The sequence below is a fragment of the Leucopleurus acutus genome, assembly GCF_964270905.1.
Source record: "Leucopleurus acutus genome assembly, chromosome: 8".
Classification (NCBI taxonomy): domain Eukaryota; kingdom Metazoa; phylum Chordata; class Mammalia; order Artiodactyla; family Delphinidae; genus Leucopleurus; species Leucopleurus acutus.
The window spans coordinates 34,047,076-34,071,972 of NC_139151.1; the positions used below are offsets into that span (position 1 = coordinate 34,047,076).

Below are 24,897 nucleotides of genomic sequence, written 5' to 3' on the forward strand. Positions count from 1 at the left end.
TCAATATCAAAAATCAAACAACCCAATCCAAAAATGGGCAGAAGACCTAAATAGACATTTCTCCAAAGAAGATATACAGATTGCTAAGAAACAGATGAAAGGATGCTCAATATCACTGTTCATTAGAGAAATGCAAATCAAAACTAAAATGAGGTATCACCTCACACCAGTCAGAATGGCCATCCTCAAAAAATCTACAAACAATAAACACTGGAGAGGGTGTTGAGAAAAGTGAACCCTCTTGCACTGTTGGTGGGAATGTAAATTGATACAGCCACTATGGAGAACAATATGGAGATTCCTTAAAAAACTAAAAATAGAACTACCATATGACCCAGTAATCCCACTACAATGTATATAGCCTGAGAAAGCCATAATTCAAATAGAGTCATGTAGCACAATGTTCATTGCAGCTCTATTTACAATAGCCAGGACATAGAAGCAATCTAAATGTCCATCGACAGATTAATGGATAAAGAAGATGTGGCACATATATAAAATGGAATATTACTCAGCCATAAAAAGAAACAAAATTTAATTATTTGTAGTGAGGTGGATGGACTCAGAGACTGTCATACAGAGTGAAGTAATTCAGAAAGAGAAAAACAAATACTGTATGCTAACATATATATATGCAATCAAAAAAAAAGTTTCTGAAGAGCCTAGGGGCAGGACAGGAATAAAGATGCAGACATGGAGAATGGACTTGAGGACACAGGGAGTGGGAAGGGTAAGCTGGGACGAATTGAGAGAGTGGCATGGACATGTATACACTACCAAATATAAAATGGATAGCTAGTGGGAAGCCACCGCCTAGCACAGGGAGATCAGCTTGGTGCTTTGTGACCACCTAGATGGGTGGGGTAGGGAGGGTGTGAAGGAGATGCAAGAGGGAGGAAATATGGGGATATATGTATGTTTATAGCTGATTCACTTTGTTATAAAGCAGAAACTAAGACACTATTGTAAGGCAATTATACTCCAATAAAGATGTTTAAAAAAAGAAAGGAAAAATGAATCCATCTGCCAGTGCAGGGGACACAAGTTCAAGCCCTGGACCAGGAAGGTCCCACATGCCGTGGAGCAACTAATCCTGTGTGCCACAACTACTGAGCCCATGTGCGTAGAGTCCATGCTCTGCAAAATGAGAAGCCACCGTAATGAGAAGCCCGTGCACCCGAACAAAGAAGAGCCCCAGCTCCCCACAACTAGTGAAAGCCTGTGCAACAACAAAGACCGAACCCAACCAAAGTAAAATAAATATATAAATAAAATTAAGAAAAAAAAGAAAAACCTAAATTATATTTCGCATGTGGATGAATACACTTTCTTTCCCCTAAATTTCAAATTTTTACCCAAAAACAATTTTCTGCTCAAATTTAATTTATTTAAGCAATGAGATGGACCACTTTACTCCTATAACATTCAGATTGAGTTTTATGGTTACTGCACTCAGATATTTTACTGATTTTATATTTCACTTCTATGCAGGTAAATCAATTTTATATTTAGATAGAAAATAAAATCACAAATCCCTGCTCAGTATGGACAACTGCTTCTGAAGATTACATTTTATAGATACTGTACACTTTTTCACCAATATGCTAAATTGGTGATAACTATCAACTGAGTGTAATTTCACATATCCTTGCAGACAGCCACATTTGGAGAGGGAAGGGAAGTTTAGTTATAACGTGATGAGAAAACCTTCAGGGAAGAAAATTATTTTTAAAATAATACAAGTGGAAGGCAAACATCTTAGAAGTAAGCATTAAAATGCTGTATTTTTTTAAATAATGTGATTTTATGTTAGTTTTTCTTTTTATAAATAAAAAAGATGTGTGACTCTAAAGGGGTAGCCCAAGGAACTGGAGTAATGGAGCAGTTCTGTATCTGTCTTGGTAGCGATTTGAATAGATATAATAAAATTTCATAGAATTTTATGGAACTATACCCTAAAAATATTGCATGTAGAAAAGGGTGAAATTTGAATATGATCTGTGGTTTATAGCATTGTATCAATGTCAGTTTCCTGATTTGATCATTGTGCCATTGTTATGTAGAATGTTTTCATTGGGGCAAGGTGAGGGATGGGCCCACAGGGAATCTTTGTATTATTTTTGCAACTTTTATGTGAGTCTAAGGTTATTTCAATAAACAAAGATAAATGATGTGGTCCTTCCTTGGAAATGAGAAAAGAAGAAAGCAAAGTGACTTTATAAAAAGAAGACAACAATGATTAATATTGTCATAAATAATAAAATTTCCAGAATCCAAAATAATTCTACTAAGATTGTTAGCAAATATAGTTCATGACATAGGAAGCTGCTCTGGTGGTGTCTGACATTGCCTTAGAGCCTCTTACCTGTTTTTACTGTTTGCCAGCCCAGGGAGAAGGGGCTGCGAGCCTGCAAGTTGTATGAGGAGATTGGGCTGTGGTTGTCAGTAGCTGGACTCCAGGAAAGTGTGGCTGTGCTCTCAGTGATTTCCTCAACGATCACTATCCCTGGTGGGCCTGGGGGACCTATAGGCAAAAGGGAATGGATAAAGTTAAGGTCAAGCCATGAGAAATTGTATTTCCAGTAAGGACCCAACAAAACTAGTAAGTATCTTAATGAAATACATATTTAGTAATGAACATTGACAGTAAAAAAGAAATGAGATGCATGTTGGTTTCCATGATTTCTGGGGATAACTTAATTATAGTTTAGATATTTTTTTCTAATACTTTGTGCTTGGAGGCAGTTAGCATTGCATTTTATAGAAGAGGAAAATATAATTAAAAACAAATAAAAGGATTTGAATGTCAGGAGCAACTATGACTCTTGAAATCAATCACAGCTTACAGAAGCAACAACAGAGTGATAGGCAATGCTATCAGGAACAGAAACAATCCCATCATTACCACAAACCTACAGGTGTATGGCCCTAATTTTCATGTTCACGAAGAGTACAGTGTACAAATAGTGTGATGTACCTATCAAGTAGCTTAAATTCAAACAGGGAGTGCTTCCCTGGTGGTGCAGTGGTTGAGAATCTGCCTGCCAATGCAAGGGACATGGTTTCGAGCCCTGGTCTGGGAAGATCCCACATGCCGCGGAGCAACTAGGCCCGTGAGCCACAACTACTGAGCCTGTGCGTCTGGAGCTTGTGCTCCGCAGCAAGAGAGGCCGCGACAGTGAGAGACCCGCATACTGTGATGAAGAGTGGCCCCCGCTTGTCGCAACTAGAGAAAGCCCATGCACAGAAACGAAGACCCAACATAGCCAAAACAAAAAATTTCAAACAGGGAACAATGAAAGGCACTGAAATAATGAGATTTCAGACCAAGAAAGAGTATATACTAGAAGTGAGACATGGAAAAATGATTAGATGATGATAATGATGATGACTTTGGTGAGGGTGAGAGGATGATGAATTAGAGAAGATTATTGCCCTTTTTGATCATAAAAAAATTGGTATAGAATAGTGATTATCAAGTGATGTGCACGTAGACTCCAGCTTCAAAAAACAACCAAGATCTGATATGAGGAGAAATATACCTCTGTATTACTACTTCTAAAACAGGGATTTCTAATAACATTCAAAAATATGTAGAGTGTTGATATTTTAGTGGCTAAGAACAATGCCAGTTTCCTTATTAACATTTTTGTATTCCCAAATATGGACAATGCAAGCTGCAAGGATGCTTTTATTTTCAATGAAAAATATAATCCACCTTTAAATATTTTATTTTCCAAATTAGTCCTTATGTAGCAAGTTGCTCTCTGGATTTGGGGAGTATGAAGTTTGAGCAGTAAGGGCTGACCTAGACTGTAAGGAGCTAAGAAATGGTGGAATGCTAAAGAGATGGAGACAGTAAAGACCTCTGAGTACAAAATAAGGAAGGGACGATGAGATGGACAAAGGGTTTTTTAAACATCACCAAGTGAATGACATTTTTAGGAAACAAGAAATGAGTGTTTTATCAAGAGTAAGAAGAACCAGCAGTGGCTAGCAGAGACTCAAGACTTAAAAGACAAGGACTATTCCATCAGGAAGGTGACAAAAGACTGGGATTGTGAGCAAACGTGTAGAGGATAACCATGAGAAGTGGCATACTTTTTTCCTCTGAGAGAAATTAAAAAAGAAACAATGAATAGAGAGATAAAGCTTTTGAAATGTTAAGAAGGGAAGTTGGGAGAGCTCATTTGGGAAGGTTCTCCTTTTTTCACTAAAGAAGGAAAAATTATCCACAGAAAGTGAAGGTTGTTGGGTGAGAATGGGATTGGGAGCTAAAGGAGAATGGAAAATGTCTGAATAAGCCCATGATAAAAGAGGAAAGACATGAAGAAGAGGGAAATATAAGTATTTTGGAATAGTCCTGGAGTTCAAGTTTGATTCAATAACATAATTTTGAAGTGGAACTGACCAAGTCAACAAATAGGTTAGAAAGCCAGGACCAGGGCCAGAAAAAGTGGTTAATTGGGTCAATTTAGATTTAGTTTACAAATTTGATATGACATCATCAAAGTTGCCAATGGTATAAATGACCATAGTCTCAAGGAGGACTAGAGAGTCAAGTGAAGCCAGAATGGTGCTGGCAGACTAGAATAAAGGAGCAGAGTCCAGGAAACCAGGTTTTTATGAGGGGAAGATGTAAGAATAAGAAATTGTGAGAAGAAAATAGTAGAATTTGTGATTTGAGTGTAGGGAACTTTTGATGAGAATTTGTGTTTATCTGGAATGAAGTGGGAAATATAATTATTAAGTCAAGGACTTATGGAAGAATATGTTTGATGTGTCACCAATATAAATTAAAGTTCAGAGTATTAAAATGGTAGCTAAGAAGGAGGTGTGGAAGATAAATGAGATCCAGGTACTGAAGATGTCTAACAAGTTGTTAGACTGCAGTGACATGGATATGGAGGAGTGAGTCTAATGATAATAAAGATAAGAATATTAACTGTAATAATAATACCAATAGCTACCATATCCTCACTGTACTGTATTAAGTCATTAAGTATTTTGCAAACATTTACTTGTTCACCTATTTCTATGTCACTGTGAGGTGGGCATTATAATCCCTATTTCATAGAGGACATAAGGGAATCTCAAAGAGCTAGTTTGGTCGATTAATAATAAATAAGTTACATAGTCAATAACCTTACTATATGTTAGGTGTTACACTAGGCAGTGGGTATCAGAGAATCCCTTCTAGTGAGGAGAAATTATTCACCCAAGTAGCTCTGCTAGTGAATGGCACAGCAGAGATCTGAATTCAGATCTGATTGTAAAGCCTGATTTGTTCAAGAAAGCAAGGATTATAGAGATCCTTCTTCCTTTCCCTGTTAATTATGGAGTCCTTTCAGTTGAAGGAATGAAAGAAAGAGAAAAAGTGTGTGTTGGGGAATGACACATTTAAATTATGTAGTAGAGATAGACATAACATTGAAGAAACTGTTTAGGACTTTGTGGCAGTCTGTGTATGAGATAGCCACCAACATTTTCTTTCCTCCTTGTACATGCAGGTCATTCCCTTTTTGAAAGGTGAATCCTATTCTTTCAATCCCGTTGAATTTGGGTTGGCCTGTGACTATAGGCATACTTCAGTGATACTGTGGATTTTTTTCTAGATGACCATAATAAAGCTAATATTGCAATAAAGCAAGTCACACAATTTTTTTTGATTTCCAAGTGCATATAAAATTATGTTTACATCATACTATAGTCTATCAAGTGTGCAATAATATTATTTCTATAAAAGCAATGTACATACCTTAATTAAAAATACTTTATTGCTAAAAACTGCTAACCATTATCTGAGCCTTCAGTAGGTCATAATCTTTTAGCTGGTGGAGGGTCTTGTCTCAAAGTTGACAGCTGCCGACTGATTGAGGTGGTGGTTGCTGAAAGGTGGGGTGGCTGTGGCAGTTTCTTAAATTAAGTCAACAATGAAGTTTGCCACATAGATTGACTGTTCCTTTCATGAATGAGTTCTCTGTAACATACTATGATGCTAGATAACATTTTACCCAAAGTAGAATTTCCTTCAAAATTGGAGTCAGTCCTCCCAAACAATTTTCATAATTGTTTCAACAATTTTCATAGCACCTTTGCCAAGGTAGTTTCCATCCCAAGAAACCATTTTCTTAACACATCTGTAAGAAGTAACCCTTCATTTGTTAAAGTTGTATCATGAGAATGCAGGAATTCAGTCACAGCTACAACCTACACTTCAAACTTTAGTACTCTTGCTATTTCCACTACATCTTCCTCTACTGAAGTCTTGAATCCCTCAGTCATCCATAAAAGTTGGAATCACCTCCTTCCGAATTCCTGCTAATGTTGATATTTTGACTTCTTCCCATGAATCACAAATGTGCATAATGGAATTATGATGGTGAATCCTTTCCTGAAGGTTTTCAGTTTATTTTACTCAGATCCATCAGAGGAATCACTGTCTATGGCAGTTGTAGCCTTATGAAATGTATTTCTGAAATAAAAAGACTTGAAAGGCAAAATTACTCCTTGATCCATGGGCTGCAGAATGGATATTGTGTTAGCAGGTATGAAAACAACATAAATCTTGTTGTACATCTCCAACAGAGCTCTTGGGTCACCAAGTGCATTATCATTGAGCTGTAATATTTTGAAAGAAATCTTTTTTCTCTGAGCAGTAAGTCTCAACAGTGGGCTTCAAATATTGAGTAAACCATGTTGTAAACAGATATACTGTCACCCATGCTTTGTTGTTCCACTTATAGAGCACAGGCAGAGTATATTTAGGCCCTAGGATTTTCAGAATGGTAAATGAGCATTGGTTTCAACTGAGAGTCACCAGCTGCATTAACCCCTAACAAGAGAGTCAACCTGCCTGTTGAAGCTTTGAAGTCATGCATTGACGTCTCCTCTCTAGCTGTGAAAGTCCTAGATGGCATCTTCTTCCAATAGAAGGATGTTTCATGTACATTGAAAATAAGTTATCCAGTGGAGCCATTTTTATTAATTATCCTAGCTAGATCTTCTGGATAACTGGCTGCAGCTTCTACGTCAGCACTTGCTGCTTCACCTTGTACTTTTATGTTATGGAGATGGCTTCTTTCCTTAAACCTCAGGAACGAACCTCTGCTACTTTCAAACTTTTCTTTTGCAGCTCTCTCACCTCAGTCTTCATAACATTGAAGAGAGTTAGGGCTTTGCTCTGGATTAGGCATTGGCTTAAGGGAATGTTGTGGCTGGTTTGATCTTCTGTTCAGAACTAAAACTTTCTTCATATCAGCAACAAGCCTCTTTTGCTTTCTTATCATCTGTGTATTCACTGGAGTAGCACTTTTAATTTCCTTCAAAAACTTTCCTTTGCATTCAAGAGACATAGATTTCAGCTAATCTCAACTTTAGACATGCTTTCCTCTCTAAGCTTAATCATTTCTAGCTTTTGATTTAAAGTGAGAGACCTGCAACACTTTCTTTAACTTGAACACTTAGAGGCCATTGTAGTGTTATTAACTAGTCCAATATCAATATTGTTGTGTCTCAGGGAATAGAAGGCCCAAGGAGAGGTAGAGATATAGGGGGACAGATGGTCAGTGGAGTAATAAGAACACATACAACATTTATCAGTTAAATTTGCTTTCTTATATGGGTGTAGTTCGTGGTGCCCCCAAACAATTGCAATTGTAGTATCAAATATCACTGATTGCAGAGTACCATAACAAATACAACAATAATAAAAAAGTTTTAAACATTGAAAAAATTACCAAAATGTGACACATAGACACAAAATGAGAAAATGCTTTTGGAAAAATTGTGCTGATAGACTTCTTTGATGCAGGGTTGACACAAACCTTCAATTTGTAAAAAATGCAATATCTGCAAAGTGCAATAAAGTACAATAAAATGAAGTATGCCTATATTTGACCTAGATGACAATGGTAGAAGTTACACAGCATAACTTTTGAGGAGAAATCATAAGAAGTTTTGCAACTTCATCCCATGTCTCCTGGAATGCTTATGGGAAAATCCAGCTGCCTAGTTAGAAGTCCTATTAAACTGAGCTACCATTCTGTCAGGAAGTCCAAGCTAGCCATTTGGAGAATCCCATGGAGAAAGGGATATCCAACTTGCCCTCAGCTATTCCAGTCATCTCAGCCCAGGCACCAGGCATGTGAAGAAGCCTTCAAGTGATTCCAGCTTCAGCCACCTTTAGACACATGTGCATGAGAAATCCCTGCTAAGAACCTAGCTATGCCTGTCAGCTGACAAAACCGTGAGAGCAAATAATGTATGGATATTTTAAGCCACAAAATTTGGGGAAACAATGGATAATTGGAACAGACTTCAAAATAGTCTGATTTGAGAGTTTGTTCATAGGTAGGGAATTTGTCAGGAGAATCTTTAACATGCTTTGAAAAAAGACTTGAAATTTAGCTATTGTATTCAAATAGGAATAACTACCAACATAATTCATTTATTAAGTTCTTCCATATTGTTCCATTTCACCCATTCTATTCATTTATGTCTTCAAAAAGAATTAACGATCACCTACATGTGAGGCATGATAGGAGATATTGTGGAAAGTAACTATTAGTTAACTTAAATAAAATAATTTGCCTTTCTGAGTATTAAATCTCTACTAAAATATTTAAATTATTTCTCTTAAAAAACATATATTTCTTTTAATAATAGGTAATAATTACTCTAAATACTTTTAAAAACTTCAGCTGGAACAAAAAATGGAACTTACAACATAATTAATAAATCCCCAAGTATTTTTCTTTATATTTGGCTATTTTCCCAAATATAGTCTTTGCAAAATAATCAGTGACAGTGAACAAGATTTATGTACCCAGGATGCTGATTGTGGTTGTGCAATTATGTATAATTACAAGCCACTGTAAATAATTAATTGTCCAATAATCATGTAATGTTTAAATCATAAAACCTTAAAATAAAATAGTAGGCAGCCATTAAACTGCCTAATATTTAGGACACTTTAATGATATGGGAAATGTTCACAAAAAAACAGAATGCAAAATTATATGTTAATATAAATGTATAAATAGTAATTTGCCTAATGTGTATAGGAAAAGACTGGAAAGAATTGCATTAAAGTGTACATGGTGGTTATTGTTTGGAGCTGAAGATATAATGATTTAAATTTTATTCTTTATACTTGTTTGGATTTTCCAATTCTGTACAATAAGTATGTATTACTTCTAAAATTATTTTAAAAGTCATTATTTTAAACAATGCTTCCATATTGTGATATGTATGTACTATTCTAAGTATATTCTATTTAACTAAGCATTTGCTAATTCCTAGTATGCGTGTGGAAAGCACTGTGCTGAGTGGTGGGAGAAAGGTGGGGGAAATGGTTTATAGGAGGACAAAATAGGGTTCCAACCCCAGGTGTGTTTAAAATCCAGGGCAGAGAGAGATCTTTTACAAAAAACTAATGCCAGGCAATAATAACGTTGCACATTAGTACATATGACATCTCATTATAGCACTTGTTACATTGGCTATAATTATTTTTATGTAAGTTCCATCTGTCTGAATATTCAACATGGTAATTGGTATATATTAGTCCCTCAGTAAATATCTGTAGAAGAAGAGATGAAAGGGAGAAGGGAGAAGAAGGAAGAAGAGATGTGGAAAGACGAAAGGAGTTTTGTTTTGAATTTGAAACGTTGCGTAAAAACTAACAAGTTTTAAAATAAAGTAATTATCATGTAAGACAAAGATCCAATATGACAGCCTCTTTTTTTGTTAAATCAAAATATTTGAGTTAACAGTTTTCTTGTTTTGTTTTGTTTTGTTTTGTTTTTCAGTTAAGAGTAGAGTAGGTTGGTAATAAAAATGAAAGACTAGGTCCACGAACGAAGAAAACATTTTCATATGATTTAATACTAAGGCTCATCATTATTAGAAACTTAGAGTATTAAGGTCTATGGACAGACAACTTTTTTACATCTTTGTAAATCTGAAAGATTGTTATGAATACAGTATTATAAAAATATTCTAAAAAATTAGTGATGAACCAAGATGGCGGAGTAGAGGGATGTGCTCTCACTCCCTCTCGTGAGAACACCAGAATCACAACTAACTACTGGACAATCATCGACAGGAAGACACTGGAACTCACCAAAAATGATACCCCACATCCAAAGACAAAGGAGAAGCCACAATGAGACGGTCGGAGGGGTGCAATCACAATAAAATCAAATCCCATAACAGGTGGGTGGGTGACTCACAGACTGGTGAACACATCACAGAAGTCCACCCACTGGAGTGAAGGTTCTGAGCCCCACATCAGGCTTCCCAACCTGGGGGTCTGGCAATGGGAGGAGGAATTCCTAGAGAATCAGACTTTGAAGCCTAGTGGGAATTGATTGCAGGACTTTGACAGGACTGGGGGAAACAGAGACTCCACTCTTGGAGGGCACACACAAAGTAGTGTGTGCATCAGGACCAGGGGAAGGAGCAGTGACCCCAGGGGACACTGAACCAGACCTACCTGCTAATGTTGGAGGGTCTCTTGCAGAGGCGGGGAGTGGCTTGATTTCACCGTGGGGACAAGGACACTGGCAGCAGAAGTTCTGGGAAGTACTCTGTGGTGTGAACCCTCCCAGAGTCTGTCATTAGCCCCACCAAAGAGCCCAGGTAGGCTCCAGTGTTGGGTTGCATCAGGCAAAACAACCAACAGGGAGGGAACCAAACCTCACATGTCAACAGTCAAGTGGATTAGAGTTTTACTGAGCTCTGCCCATGAGAGCAACAGTCAGCTGTACCCACCACCAGTCCCTCCCATCAAGCCTCTTAGATAGCCTCATCCACCAGAGGGCCAAAAGCAGAAGCAAGAAGAACTACAATCCTGCAGCCTATGGAACAAAAACCACATTCACAGAAAGATAGACAAGATGAAAAGGCAGAGGGCTATATACCAGATGAAGGAACAAGATAAAACCCCAGAAAAACAACTAAATGAAGTGGAGATAGGCAACCTTCCAGAAAAATAATTCAGAATAATGATAGTGAAGATGATCCAGGATCTTGGAAAAAGAATGGAGGCAAAGATTGAGAAGATGCAAGAAATGTTTAAAAAAGGCCTAGAAGAATTAAAGAACAAACAAACAAAGATGAACAATAAAATAACTGAAATGAAAACTACACTAGAAGGAGCAAATAGCACAATAACTGAGGCAGAAGAATGGATAAATGACCTGGAACACAGAATGGTGGAATTCACTGCTGCCGAACAGAATAAAGAAAAAAGAATGAAAAGAAATGAAGACAGCCTAAGGGACCTCTGGGGCAATATTAAACACAACAACATTCACATTATAGGGGTCCCAGAAGGAGAAGACAGAGTGGAAGAACCAGAGAAAATATTTGAAGAGATTATAATTGAAAACTTCCCTAACATGGGAAAGGAAATAGGCACCCAAGTCCAGGAAGCACAGCGAGTCTCATACAGGATAAACCCAAGGAAAAACATGCTGAGACAGATAGTAAACAAATTGGCAAAAATTAAAGACAAAGAAAAATTATTGAAAACAGCAAGGGAAAAATGACAAATAACATACAAGGGAACTCCCATAAGGTTAACAGCTGATTTCTCAGCAGAGACTCTACAAGCCAGAAGGGAGGGGCATGATATACTTAAAGTGATGAAAGAGAAGAACCTACAGCCAAGATTACTCTACGTGGCAAGGATCTCATTCAGATTCGAGGGAGAAATCAAAAGCTTTACAGACAAACAAAAGCTAAAAGAATTGAGCACCACCAAACCAGCTCTAAAACAAATGCTAAAGGAACTTCTCTAAGTGGGAAACATAAGAAAAAAAAAAAGACCTACAAAAACAAACCCAAAACAATTAAGAAAATGGTCATAGGAATATACATATCTATAATTACCTTAAACATCAATGGATTAAATGCTCCAACAAAAAAAACACAGGCTTGCCGAATGGATACAAAAACAAGACCCATATATATGCTGTCTACAATAGACCCACTTCAGACCTAGGGACACATACAGACTGAAAGTTAGGGGATGGAAAAAGATATTCCATGCAAATGGAAATCAAAAAAAAACCTGGAGTAGCTATACTCATATCAGATAAAATAGACTTTAAAATAAAGAATGTTACAAGACACAAGGAAGGACACTACATAATGATCAAGTGATCAATCCAAGAAGAAGATATAACAATTATAAATATATATGCACCCAAGATAGGAGCACCTCAATACATAAGGCAACTGCTAACAGCTCTAAAAGAGGAAATGGACAGTAACACAATAATAGTGGGGGACTTTAACACCTCACTTACACCAATGGACACATCATCCAAAATGAAAATAAATAAGGAAACAGAAGCTTTAAATGACACCACAGACCAGGTAGATTTAACTGATATTTCTAGGACATTCCATCCAAAAACAGCAGATTACACTTTCTTCTCAAGTGTGCAAGGAACATTCTCCAGGATAGATCATATCTTGGGTCACAAATCAAGCCTCAGTAAACATAAGAAAATTGAAATCATATCAAGCATCTTTTCTGACCACTATGAGATTAGAAATGAATTACAGGGAAAAAACCGTAAAAAACACAAACACATGGAGGCTAAACAATATGTTACAAAAAAACCCAAGAGATCACTCAAGAAATCAAAGAAGAAATAAAAAAAAATACCTAGAGACAAATGACAATGAAAACATGACAATCCAAAACATATGGGATACAGCAAAAGCAGTGCTAAGAGGGAAGTTTATAGCTATACAAGCTTACCTCAAGAAGCAAGAAAAATCTCAAGTAAACAACCTTACACCTAAAGGAAATAGAGAAAGAAGAACAAACAAACCCCAAATTTAGCAGAAGGAAAGGAATCATAAAGATCAGAGCAGAAATAAATGAAATAGAAACAAAGGAAACAATAGCAAAGATCAATAAACTAAAAGCTGGTTCTTTGAGAAGATAAACGAAATTGATAAATCTAGCCAGACTCAGAAGAAAAGGAGGGAGAAGACTCAAATCAATAAAATTAGAAATGAAAAAGGATAAATTACAACAGACACCTCAGAAATACAAAGCATCCTAAGAGACTACTACAAGCAAGTCTATGCCAATAAAATGGACAACCTGGAAGAAATGGACACATTCTTAGAAAGGTATAACCTTCCAAGACTGAACCAGGAAGAAACAGAAAATATTAACAGACCAATCACATGTAATGAAATTGAAACTGTGATTAAAAATCTTCCAACAAACAACAGTCCAGGACCAGATGACTTCACAGGTGAATTTTATCAAACATTTAGAGAAGAGATAACACCCATCCTTCTCAAAGCCTTCCCAAAAATTTCAGAGGAAGGAACACTCCCAAACTCATTCTATGAGGCCACCATCACACTGATAAAAAAAACAGACAAAGATACTACAAAAAAAGAAAATTACAGACCAATATCACTGATGAATATAGATGTAAAAATCCTCAACAAAATACTAGCAAACAGAATCCAACAACACATCAAAAGGATCATACACCACGATCAAGTGGGATTTAACCCAGCGATGCAAGGATTCTTCAATATATGAAAATCAATCAATGAGATACACCATATTAACAAATTGAAGGAGAAAAACCATATGATCATCTCAATAGATGCAGAAAAAGCTTTTGACAAAATTCAACACCAATTTATGATAAAAACTCTCCAGAAAGTAGGCATAGAGGGAACCTACCTCAATATAATAAAGGCCATATATGACAAACCCACAGCAAACATCATTCTCAATGGTGAAAAACTGAAAGCATTTCCTCTAAGATCAGGAATGAGGCAAGGATGTCCACTCTCACCACTGTTATTCAACATAGTTTTGGAAGTCCTAGTCCCGGCAATCAGAGAAGAAAAAGAAATAAAATGAGTACAAATTGGAAAAGAAGAAGTAAAACTGTCACTGTTTGCAGATGACATGATACTATACATAGAGAATCCTAAAAATGCCACCAGAAAACTACTAGAGCTAATCAATGAATTTGGTAAAGTTGCAGAATACAGAATTAATGCACAGAAATCTCTTGCATTCCTATACGAATTACTATACGAATCCTATATGAAAAATCTGAAAGAGAATTATTGAAACACTCCCATTTACCATTGCAAAAAAAGAATAAAATACCTAGGCATAAACCTACCTAGGGAGACAAAAAACCTGTATGCAGAAAACTATAAGACACTGATGAAAGAAATTAAAGATAATACCAACAGATGGAGAGATATACCATGTTCTTGGATTGGAAGAATCAATATTGTGAAAATTACTATACTACCCAAAGCAATCTACAGATTCAATGCAATCCCTATCAAATTACCAATGGTATTTTTTACAGAACTAGAACAAATCATCTTAAAATTTGTATGGAGACACAAAAGACCTCGAATAGCCAAAGCAGTATTGAGGGAAAAAAACGGAGCTGGAGGAATAAGACTCCCTGACTTCAGACTATACTACAAAGCTACAGTAAGCAAGACAATATAGTACTGGCACAAAAACAGAAACATAGATCAATAGAACAAGATAGAAAGCCCAGAAATAAACCCATGCACCTATGGTCAACTAATCTATGAAAAAGGAGGCATGGATATACAATGGAGAAAAGACAGTCCCTTCAATAAGTGGTGCTGGGAAAACTGGACAGCTACATGTAAAAGAATGAAATTAGACCACTCCCTAACACCATACACAAAAATAAACTCAAAATGGAATCGAGACCTAAATGAAAGACCGGACACTATAAAACTCTTAGAGGAAAACATAGGAAGAATACTCTCTAAAGTAAATCACAGCAAGATCTTTTTTGATCCACCCCCTAAATTAACAGAAAAAAAACAAAAATAAACAAATGGGACCTAATGAAACTTAAAAGCTTTGCACAGCAAAGGAAACCATAAACAAGACGAAAACACAACCCTCAGGGAGAACATATTTGCAAATGAACCAATGGACAAAGGATTAATCTCCAAAATATATAAACAGCTCACGCAACTCAATATTAAAGAAACAAACAACCCAATCCAAAATGGGCAGAAGACCCAAATAGACATTTCTCCACAGAAGACACACAGATGGCCAAGAAGCACATGAAAAGCTGCTCAAATCACTAATTATTAGAGAAATGCAAATCCAAACTACAATGAGGTATCACCCCACACCGGTTAGAATGGGCATCATCAGAAAATTTACAAACAACAAATGCTGGAGAGGGTGCGGAGAAAAGGAAAACCTCTTGCACTGTTGGTGGGAATGTAAATTGATACAGCCAATATGGAGAACAGTATGGAGCTTCCTTAAAAAACTAAAAACAGAATTACCATGTGATCCAGAAATCCCAGTACTGGGCATATACCCAGAGAAAACCATAATTCAAAGAGACACATGCACCTCAATATTCATTGCAGCACTATTTACAATACCCAGGTCATAGAAGCAACCTAAATGCCCACTGACAGACTAACGGATAAAGAAGTTGTGATACATATATACAATGGAATATTACTCAGCCATAAAAAGGAATGAAATTGAGTCATTTGTTGAGACATGGATGGATCTAGAGACTGTCATACAGAGGTTCCATGTATGTGGAACCTAGAAAAATGGTACAGATGTGTGGGTTTGCAGGGCAGAAGCTGAGACACAGATGTAGAGAACAGACATAGGACACCAAGGGGGAAACACTGCAGTGGGGTTAGGGTGGTGGTGTGCTGAATTGGGTGATTGGGATTGAGATGTATACACTGATGTGTATAAAATTGATGACTAATAAGAACCTGCAGTATAAAAAAACAAACAAAAAAAACAACTAATACTAAACTTATTTGGAGTTATTTGTATGGAAATATGTTACTATAAATGTTTCAGACATTACATGAAATTTCTAAAAAAAAAGTGATTTACCTATTAAAACACATTAAATGAAATTTTCAACCATGAAAGTGAAAATGAGTTTATGGTTATTATATTAGTATTGGTTTACAATGCTTTATTTACAGAGAAAAATGTACTTTTAGAATTACATACTGAATTCTGGCTGCAATTAGCTTCCTGTATATATTTATGAGTGAATTATATTAATATTATATTAATGCAATCAATAATTTTGTTTTTAAAGCCTGTTAATTATGGTCATATTTTCAACATCTTTTGACTTTTTTTAAAGTCAGGGAGTTAATTTTCTCTTCAAAGAATTTTATAGCTAATTTACACAAGACATATTTGAAAATAGATTAATAAGAGATAAGATGACAAATGTGTTACTGTAGCTAGTGTCTGAATGTTTTATAGATGCCAGTTATTTAGAAGAAATCTTATTAATTTTATACTGAGGTGTAATGATCCAGTGTCAGATGGTCAGGAATCTGGAAAGTCCCCCTCTCTCCCACACCCATGATAGTGCTCTAATATAGGGTCACTAAAATAAATATTTTATTTGAAAGTAGACCATTTAGAAAAATGGACACATTTTTTTATTAGACCATTTAGAAAAATGGACACATTTTATGTTTATTTCTTCATGGTAAGGACTCTGAGCAAATGATAAAGCACAAAGGCCTTTGGCAGAAGCCATGTTCTCATGAATTCAATCTGTCTCAATCAAGGGCCCCCCAGGATTGCTGTTAGATTGCTATCAGATCAACTCACTCTGCTGACCTAATGTTCAGTTAGAAATTTGTCTTCTCTTGAGAAGCCATTGACTTTTATAGTTGAAAAACAAATAAACTATATATCTCTTTGTAACATTTAATGTTGTTATCTTTATCCTGGTGACATGAAACAAGGACTTAAAGACTTCATGTAATAGTTAAACATGTTACAGAGTCTTGGAATGTTTAAATTAACCAGAGCCATCTAGTTAAACCCTATTATTTTTCAGATGAGGAAGAAGAGAGAGAAACTCCTCCTCAGAAAAACGAAATCAAAAGGGTCCTTATCCTTTAGAAGGAAAATGAGTGGAAGCAGGTGTTGGCTTTAGTCTGGCCAGCCAGTGGAGGTGTGTTTCCTGTTTAAAGCAAATTATGACAAATTAATGTTAACAAACAGGAAACTGCATACTGACCTCCTGTGAATTATTGTTCGTTCTCCTTTTAGACATCAATTGGTGGTGCTGGGCATTAGAAATTTGTTGTGTGACTGTCCAATCCTTTTTGAGGGATAATTATTTAAAACATCTTCTTAATGCTAAGAATGACTCCCTGTGGCAAGCAACTTCTTTTTCTCACCTAGCATCACATTCCCTGTCTGATTCTGACACCTGCTTATTCAACAAATATTTCTACTGGTACATGTTATTTTTTAAACAAATTTATTTTGTAAAAATAAATCTACTCAGTTTTTATTTTCATTTTTTTTGATTTGGGGGACTTTCTATGTTTCTTATATAGAAGTTTTAAGTGAAAAATTAAACTTGTTGGGATTCAAAACGTTACAAATTCTGTGCTTTAAATTGATTAAACTAAAATGAAAAATTCAACACCAAATATGCCATGGTATCTTAAATTGGTTCTGTCTTTAAGGCCATAAATATTGCTTGGGGACAGACACTTCTTACTTCTAGACACATGTAGGTATATGGGTCAGAAGAAAGGAAAGCAATCACAGAAGTAAAGTCATGAACATGCCCTTCTAATACTAAGGGAAGAGATTTAGCTACTGTCTGAAAGATTATATTAATGCAGAAAAATAAACTTGATAACTCAGACTATGAAGAGTATTTTTTTTAATTAATTAATTTTTATTTTTGGCTATGTTGGGTCTTCGTTTCTGTGCGAGGGCTTTCTCTATTTGCGGCGAGCGGGGGCCACTCTTCATCACAGTAGGCGGGCCTCTCACTATCGAGGCCTCTCTTGCTGCGGAGCACAGGCTTCAGATGCGCAGGCTCAGTAGTTGTGGCTCACGGGCCTAGTTGCTCCACGGCATGTGGGATCTTCCCAGACCAGGGCTCGAACCCGTGTCCCTTGCATTGGCAGGCAGATTCTCAACCACTGTGCCACCAGGGAAGCCCTGAAGAGCATTTTTTAATGATGTATAGTATAGTTTAAATACATGCTATGAACTATCCAGTACAAAGGACCATTTTGTGTAGATCAAGTTTAAAAGGCCATATATAAATAACAAAAAAAACTTTCATTAGAACGTAATAGTCAACAACGTGAGTAGATTTCCTGTATCACATTACATATTAATACCTAGTAGTAACTGGTTGCTGAGGTTTTCATCTTTACAATAGAATTATGAAGACTTATGATATGCCCTTATTTAAGATGTTATTGATAGCATATTTATTTTTACACAAGAAAATGTCTCCTGGCATACTTTGACATATTGTAAAGTTCAACTTCACATAGCATTGCATCTTTCTTTGCCTTTTCCTCAGATACTTCCTTACCATCATTATGTTCCTAATGAAGTTGAGAGGGTGTTCATAAATTTCTTTACTTTTTACATACTTAATTTATGTGACCCTTTCATACTATTCTTGATCCCATGAGAATATATTTTTTTAAACCAGGGGTAGTTAAGGATGGAAATGAGAGCTAAACAGTTCTAATTATTTTTTTCAAAAGCAATTTTGTTTCTAATTAATTTGGTAAAGTTCACCATTTATTATATCTATCCATGTATCATTATTATCATCATTATATATATTATTATTATTTTGTATCTACCTATCATTTCCATTATATTTATTATTGTTATTTTGTATCTGTCTATCTATCTATTTATCTGTCTATCATCATTATCATCATCATCATCATTATCTATGTAACCTGGTCCCTCAGCATGAAATTCTTGTCTCTCCTCACTTTGCCTATTTAACACCTGTTTAGGCTTCAAATTTCAAATCTCTGCTCAAGTATCACTGCTTTGAAGGAAACTTCTCTTGCTGCCCTGTCTAGGTAAAATTACAAGATTATATACATTCATATAGTACCATGTAACTCTCAATCATAGTTGAAATCTATGAAGGCTTCTACTTATTTGTGTGAATCTCCTATTAAGGGTAGATTTCCTATCTGAATTTTAGGTACAGGAGGGTTGAAGTTGTGCTTGTAATTGTATTCCCACTTCCTAGTACAGTTCTTGGCACCTAGTGTGTTATCACTATAGATTTGTAATAAATTAATGAATGAATAATTTTTATTAACCTAATAGGCTAGCATAGCTGTTGGGCTATCTTTTTACACATCTTTCCTTTTGACCCAATAAAATATGAAAAAGAGTAATATATCTTTACAAAATCATTTATTCTGAAAAAAATACTCTTAATATATATATTAAAAATAGATTCTAATTATGCTATGTTCTCATCTTTGGTAAACTCTCTTAATTAGATACCCATCAGATCATGGTGTTTCTAATCAACAGCAACAACAAACAAGCTATTAGTATCTTTCAGACTTTGATGAGCAACAAAATCTCTGGCATGTTTGTAAAAAATTATCTAGATTCCTGAGCTGTACTCAATAGCTACTGAATTTCAATTTCTGTGACTAGAGCTTCAGCATTGTATTTTGTACAGGTTGTCTAGAAATTTTTGTGCACCCTATATTTTAAGAAAAACTGATCTAAAGAAAAGAGATTTTGATAAAGAGTCATAAGAATATTATTCCAGTTCTGACTCTTTTATGTAAGAGCTTTATTCAAGTTTCTGAACCTCTTTAATTCTCAGTTTCCTTACATTTTATAAAGGGGATGATAATATCAATCTTATGTCATTATTGTGAGGGCTGTGTAGGGTAATGTATGTAACAGTACTTTGTAAATAGCTATACTAGCATTGGTTAGGCCTTTAACTAACTCAAGAACTTTGAAAATGTCATATGATCTCACAATACTTCATTTTTTACCAATAAAAATGAGAACCTATATACCACATTGATTTATCAAAACAAATAAGGATAGATGTGAAAATGCTTTGAAAAAAAAAGTACTATTATTGGCGGATTCAATAAACAAATTCTATCTTCAGAGGAGTTTATAATGGAAAGGGGAAAAAGTGGTGCTGAAATGATAATGATTTAATGAGCACCTATCAGGTATAAGGAAATGAACTAAATGTTATGTACTTTCTCTTTAATTTTTACAGAAAATCTGGTATTGGCCCGTGAAGACTGAGTCTCAGAAAGTACGAGTGACTCACTCAAGACAACACAATATTCCAATACTGGACCTGGGATTCAGTTCTGATTCTTAATTGCATATATATCTGAGTTTTAACTCTGTGCTACTCATTAATATGCAACACTTCTTCACATAATTCAACATAGACAGAAAATGTAGATTTCAGAAGTTTAAGAATAATTTTTTTATTGATTAAAAATGGATTTAGAAATAGAAAATATATGATAGAGATGAAGTGAGCCTTGTGGTTGGCTCCCTAATATTCACTCCACCTGTCCCAATGTGATATAGGGAATTAAACCCCCATTATATGCGGTAGCCCTGATTAGTCTATGCCCATCTTGGCAATCTCACCTGCCCCGCTAGTGACTGGTTCAGGAAGTTAGGTCTAAGCCAATCAGATCATGACAATCGTATTATGATAGGTACTGGTTCAGGAGTAAGCACATGGTCTAAATTGGCAAAGCCAGATGAAGGTATAGACATTTGTAGATATGCTAGTTTTTTCTCCTGTTGTATGTGAACATGAAAGAATTTAGGCCCTATTATTCTTGGCAGTCAGCCTATGATTACAATGAGCTTTAGAGTAAGGCCAGCACTGAAGATGACAGAATGGAGATGGAACCAACCTGTGTCCTTGAAAAAAACTTGAGACATTGGATCAACCAATGAAAAAAATCTGCTTTAGCTTCCTGTCAACATAGCTAATAAATTTCTTATTGTTTAAGCCAATTTGAGTTAGGCTTTATATTACTTGCAACTGGAAGCATCCTAAGATACAAAGGATAACAGAAGTACCTTGTTTTACAAAGATTAAAACTGGAATAAGTCATTGTCTGTGCTAAGACTGGTTATATTAGCATAAATAATCTGAAAAGGGGATCTCCAACAATATCTAATTACTCCAGATAAATCTTTTGGAAATGAAAAATGACTAAAAGTCAATCAGGAAAACTGAAAGAACAGCCAGCCAACTAGCAACAAACAGCCAGAAAGGTCAACACAGAATACAATGAAATTACTAAAATGACTTAAAAATTTACCTATAGGATATATTAATCACTTTTGGATAGAGACTTGGAGCTTATTAAACATGTAGTATTATAACCAATGAATTCCTATGACAATAAAGTTCAACAAAGTATTGAAAATTAAAGAAGGAATTTTAGAACAAGATTGAAAAATCCTATTTCACAAGCCCACAATTAAATAATCTGTGTCATTCTCATTACTACATTCATTAAAAAAAAAAAAAAGGCCTGAAAGGGCTGGAGAAATTGCCATGTGAGGACAAAAAATGAAAAGCTAAACTTGACAGCTTTGACTGATGGAGGCTGACTAGATACCTTGACACATGGGAACTCATGCAGGCCTTGCCATTTTCCAGCCAGGTGAGTTAGAAATTCACTTTTGTATCTCTAGGACACAGAAAATTCTTTAGACAGTGATGCTGGAAGGATGGGTTTTGCAGTGAATATTCCAAGAAAACAGTTCCTGGGCTAGTACTTAAAGATAGAACAGGTGACTTTTTTCTTTTGGTGGCAAAAAGGGATAAATAAAAAAATAGGCCCAAAGACTGGAAAATTCAAGGCATTTCTAAAAAGTAGGAAGACAGATGATTTAAGTTTGATCAGAGTAGCAGGATTTTATGTGGAGAAAAGGAGGTTGAGGGAAGACCTTGAACAGCAGGACAATGAGTTTGAGCATTTTTATGTAGATAGTGGAGGCCAGTAAGTGCTTTAAAATGGGAGGTGGACTAACACATTAGATATTAAAAAGGAAGAGTCAAGAGTGGGAATGAAACATTATTCCAGAATTTCATGCTAAATAAATTGGAAGAATAATGGTACAATAAAGGCGAAATCTGGAGGAGGATCTCAAAAGTTTTCTTTTCAACTTAATGCAATAAATTTTAATTGAAATAATTATAATGATAACACTGAACTGCAGACACAGGAAGATGCTAGTTTGGAGCCTGAAGAGAGTTGAAAAGGTCAGTAATAGTCACTGGGAGCTATGTGATGGGGAATAAATAAGAGTTGAACAGCAACATTGCTGAAAAACATTGAGAGCTTATATGAAATGAAAAACATGATTTTATAGGGGTTGAGTCAACATTGTTCCATTAGATTCTTTATGCCCTACATTTGTTCATAACCAGAAAAAAGGTGATCAAGTTTAAAAGCCGGCATGATAGGCATCAGGAAAGTCATGGATTTCAGGTAGGAATTGAATTAGGTAAAGCTGGTGACCTTACAAGTAAAGTGGAGTCCATCTGAAACTCAGAGGAAGGCAATGACACATAAGCCTTTTCTTTAATGCTCTCATTGAATTTCCTGTCCATTTACAGTTAAACCTCCCTTTATTGCACTTCACAGATACTGTTTTTTTATAAATTGAAGGTTCATGGCAATCCTGAATCTAACAAGTCTATCAGCACCATTTTTCCAACAGCATTTGCTCACTTCACATTTCTGGGTCACATTTTGGTAGTTCTTGCACTATTTCAAAGTTTTTCCCTATTATTATATTTGTTATGGTGATCTATGATTTTTGATTTTGCTATTGCAACTCAATGAAGGTTCAGATGATGGTTAGCATTTTTTAGCAATAAAGTATTTTTTAATTAAGGTATGTACAATTTTTTTGAGGCTTAATACACACTTAAGAGACTATAATATGTTGTAAGCACAAATCTTTTTAAAATTAAAATGTACTTGATTTACAATGTTGTGTTAATTTCAGGTATACAGCAAAGTAATTCAGTTATACATATATATATTCATTTTTAAATTCTTTTCCATTATAGGTTATTATAAGATATTGAGTATAGTTCCCTATGCTATACAGTAGGTCCTTGTTGGTTATCTATTTTATATATAGTAGTGTGTATATTTTAATCTAGAACTCCAAATTTGTCCCTCCCCCTCCCTTTCCCCTTTGGTAACCATAAGTTTGTTTTCTATGTCTGTGAGTTTACCTCTGTTTTGTAAATAAATTCATTTCTATCAATTTTAGATTCCATATATAACTGTAACATATGATAGTTGTCTTTCTGTGTCTGGCTTACTTCACTTAGTGTGATAATCCCTAGGTCCATCCATGTTTCTTCAAATGGCATTATCTCATTCTTTGTTATGACTGAGCAATACTCCATTGTGTATATATACCACATCTTTACTGATACATTTGTTTATGACCACTTAGGTTGCTTCCATGTTTTGGCTCTTGTAAATAGTGCTGCTATGAATATTAGGGTGCATATATCTTTTCAAATTATGATTTTCTCTAGATATATGCCCAGGAGTGCAATTGCTAGATCATATGGTAGCTCTAGTTTTAGTTTTTTAAGGCACTTCCATACTGTTCTCCAAAGTGGCTGTTCCAATTTACATACCCACTAACAGTGTAGGAGGGTTCCTTTTTCTCCACCCACTCTCCAGCATTTATTTGTAGACTTTTTGATGATGATCATTCTTATTGGTGTGAGGTGATACCTCATTGTAGTTTTGATTTGCATTTCTCTAATAATTAGTGACGTTGAACATCTTTTCATGTACTTTTTGGCCATCTGTGTGTCTTCTTTGGAGAAATGTCTATTTAGATCTTATGCCTATTTTTTGATTGTTTTTATTTATTTATTTATTTATTTTTTGTATTGAGCTGTATGAGCTGTTTTTATATTTTGGAAATGAATCCCTTGTCATTTGCATCATTTGCAAATATTTCTCCCATTCTGAGGGCTTTTTCATTTTGCTTATGGTTTACTTTGCTGTGCAAAAGCTTCTAAGTTTCATTAGATCCCATTTGTTTACTTTTGTTTTTATTTCCATTACTTTAGGAGATGGATCCAAAAAAGATATTACTGCAGTTTATGTCAAAGGGTGTTCTGCCTATGTTTTCCTCTACAAGTTTTATAGTATTTGGTCTTATATTTAGGTTTTTAATCCATTTTGAGTTTATTTTTGTGTATGGTGTTAGAGAATGTTCTAATTTCATTCTTTTACATGTAGCTGTCCAGTTTTCCCACCACATCTTATTGAAGAGACTGTCTTTTCTCCATTGTATATTCTTGCCTCCTTTTTCATAGATTAGATGACCGTGGGTGCATGGGTTTTTCTGTGGACTTTCTATCCTGTTCCATTGATCTATATGCCTTTTTTTGCACCAATGCCAAACTATTTTGATTACTGTCACTTTGTAGTATACTCTAAAGTCAAGGAGTCTGATTCCTCTAGCTCTGTTTTTCTTTCTCAAGATTTTTTGGCTATTCAGGGTCTTTTGTGTTTTCATACAAATTTAAAAGTTGTTTTCTTAGTTCTGTGAAAAATATCATTGGTAATTTGATGGGGATTGCATTGAACCTGTAGATTGCCTTGGGTTGTATAGTCATTTTGATAATATTAATTCTTCGAATCCAAGAACGTCATATTCTTTCTATCTGTTTGTGTCATTTTTGATTTCTTTCATCAGTGTCTTAAAGTTTTCTCAGTATAGATCTTTTGCCTCCTTAAGTCGGTTTATTCCTAGGTATTTTATTCTTTTTGATGCAGTGGTAAATGCCATTGTTTCCTTAATTTCTCTTTCTGATCTTTTGTTGTTAGTGTATAGAAATGCAACAAATTTCTGTGTATTAATTTTGTATCCTGCAAGTTCACCAAATTCATTGATGAGCTCTAGTAGTTTTCTGGTAACATCTTTAGGATTTTCTATGTATAGTATCATGT

The 24,897-nt window shown here is 35.3% G+C and overlaps 1 protein-coding gene across 3 annotated transcripts in view; it reads right to left on the bottom strand.

Moving 5' to 3' along the window:
* CNTN5 (contactin 5) overlaps positions 1-24,897 on the bottom strand; it is a gene marked incomplete at both ends in the record, with an annotated part of 797,505 nt that overhangs the window by 96,925 nt on the left and 675,683 nt on the right. For all 3 annotated transcript variants that reach the window (XM_082845318.1, XM_082845317.1, XM_082845316.1), the window contains one exon: positions 2,366-2,524. In XM_082845318.1, coding sequence (XP_082701444.1) covers positions 2,366-2,524 — 159 coding nt within the window. The remainder of the gene's footprint in view (positions 1-2,365; positions 2,525-24,897) is intronic.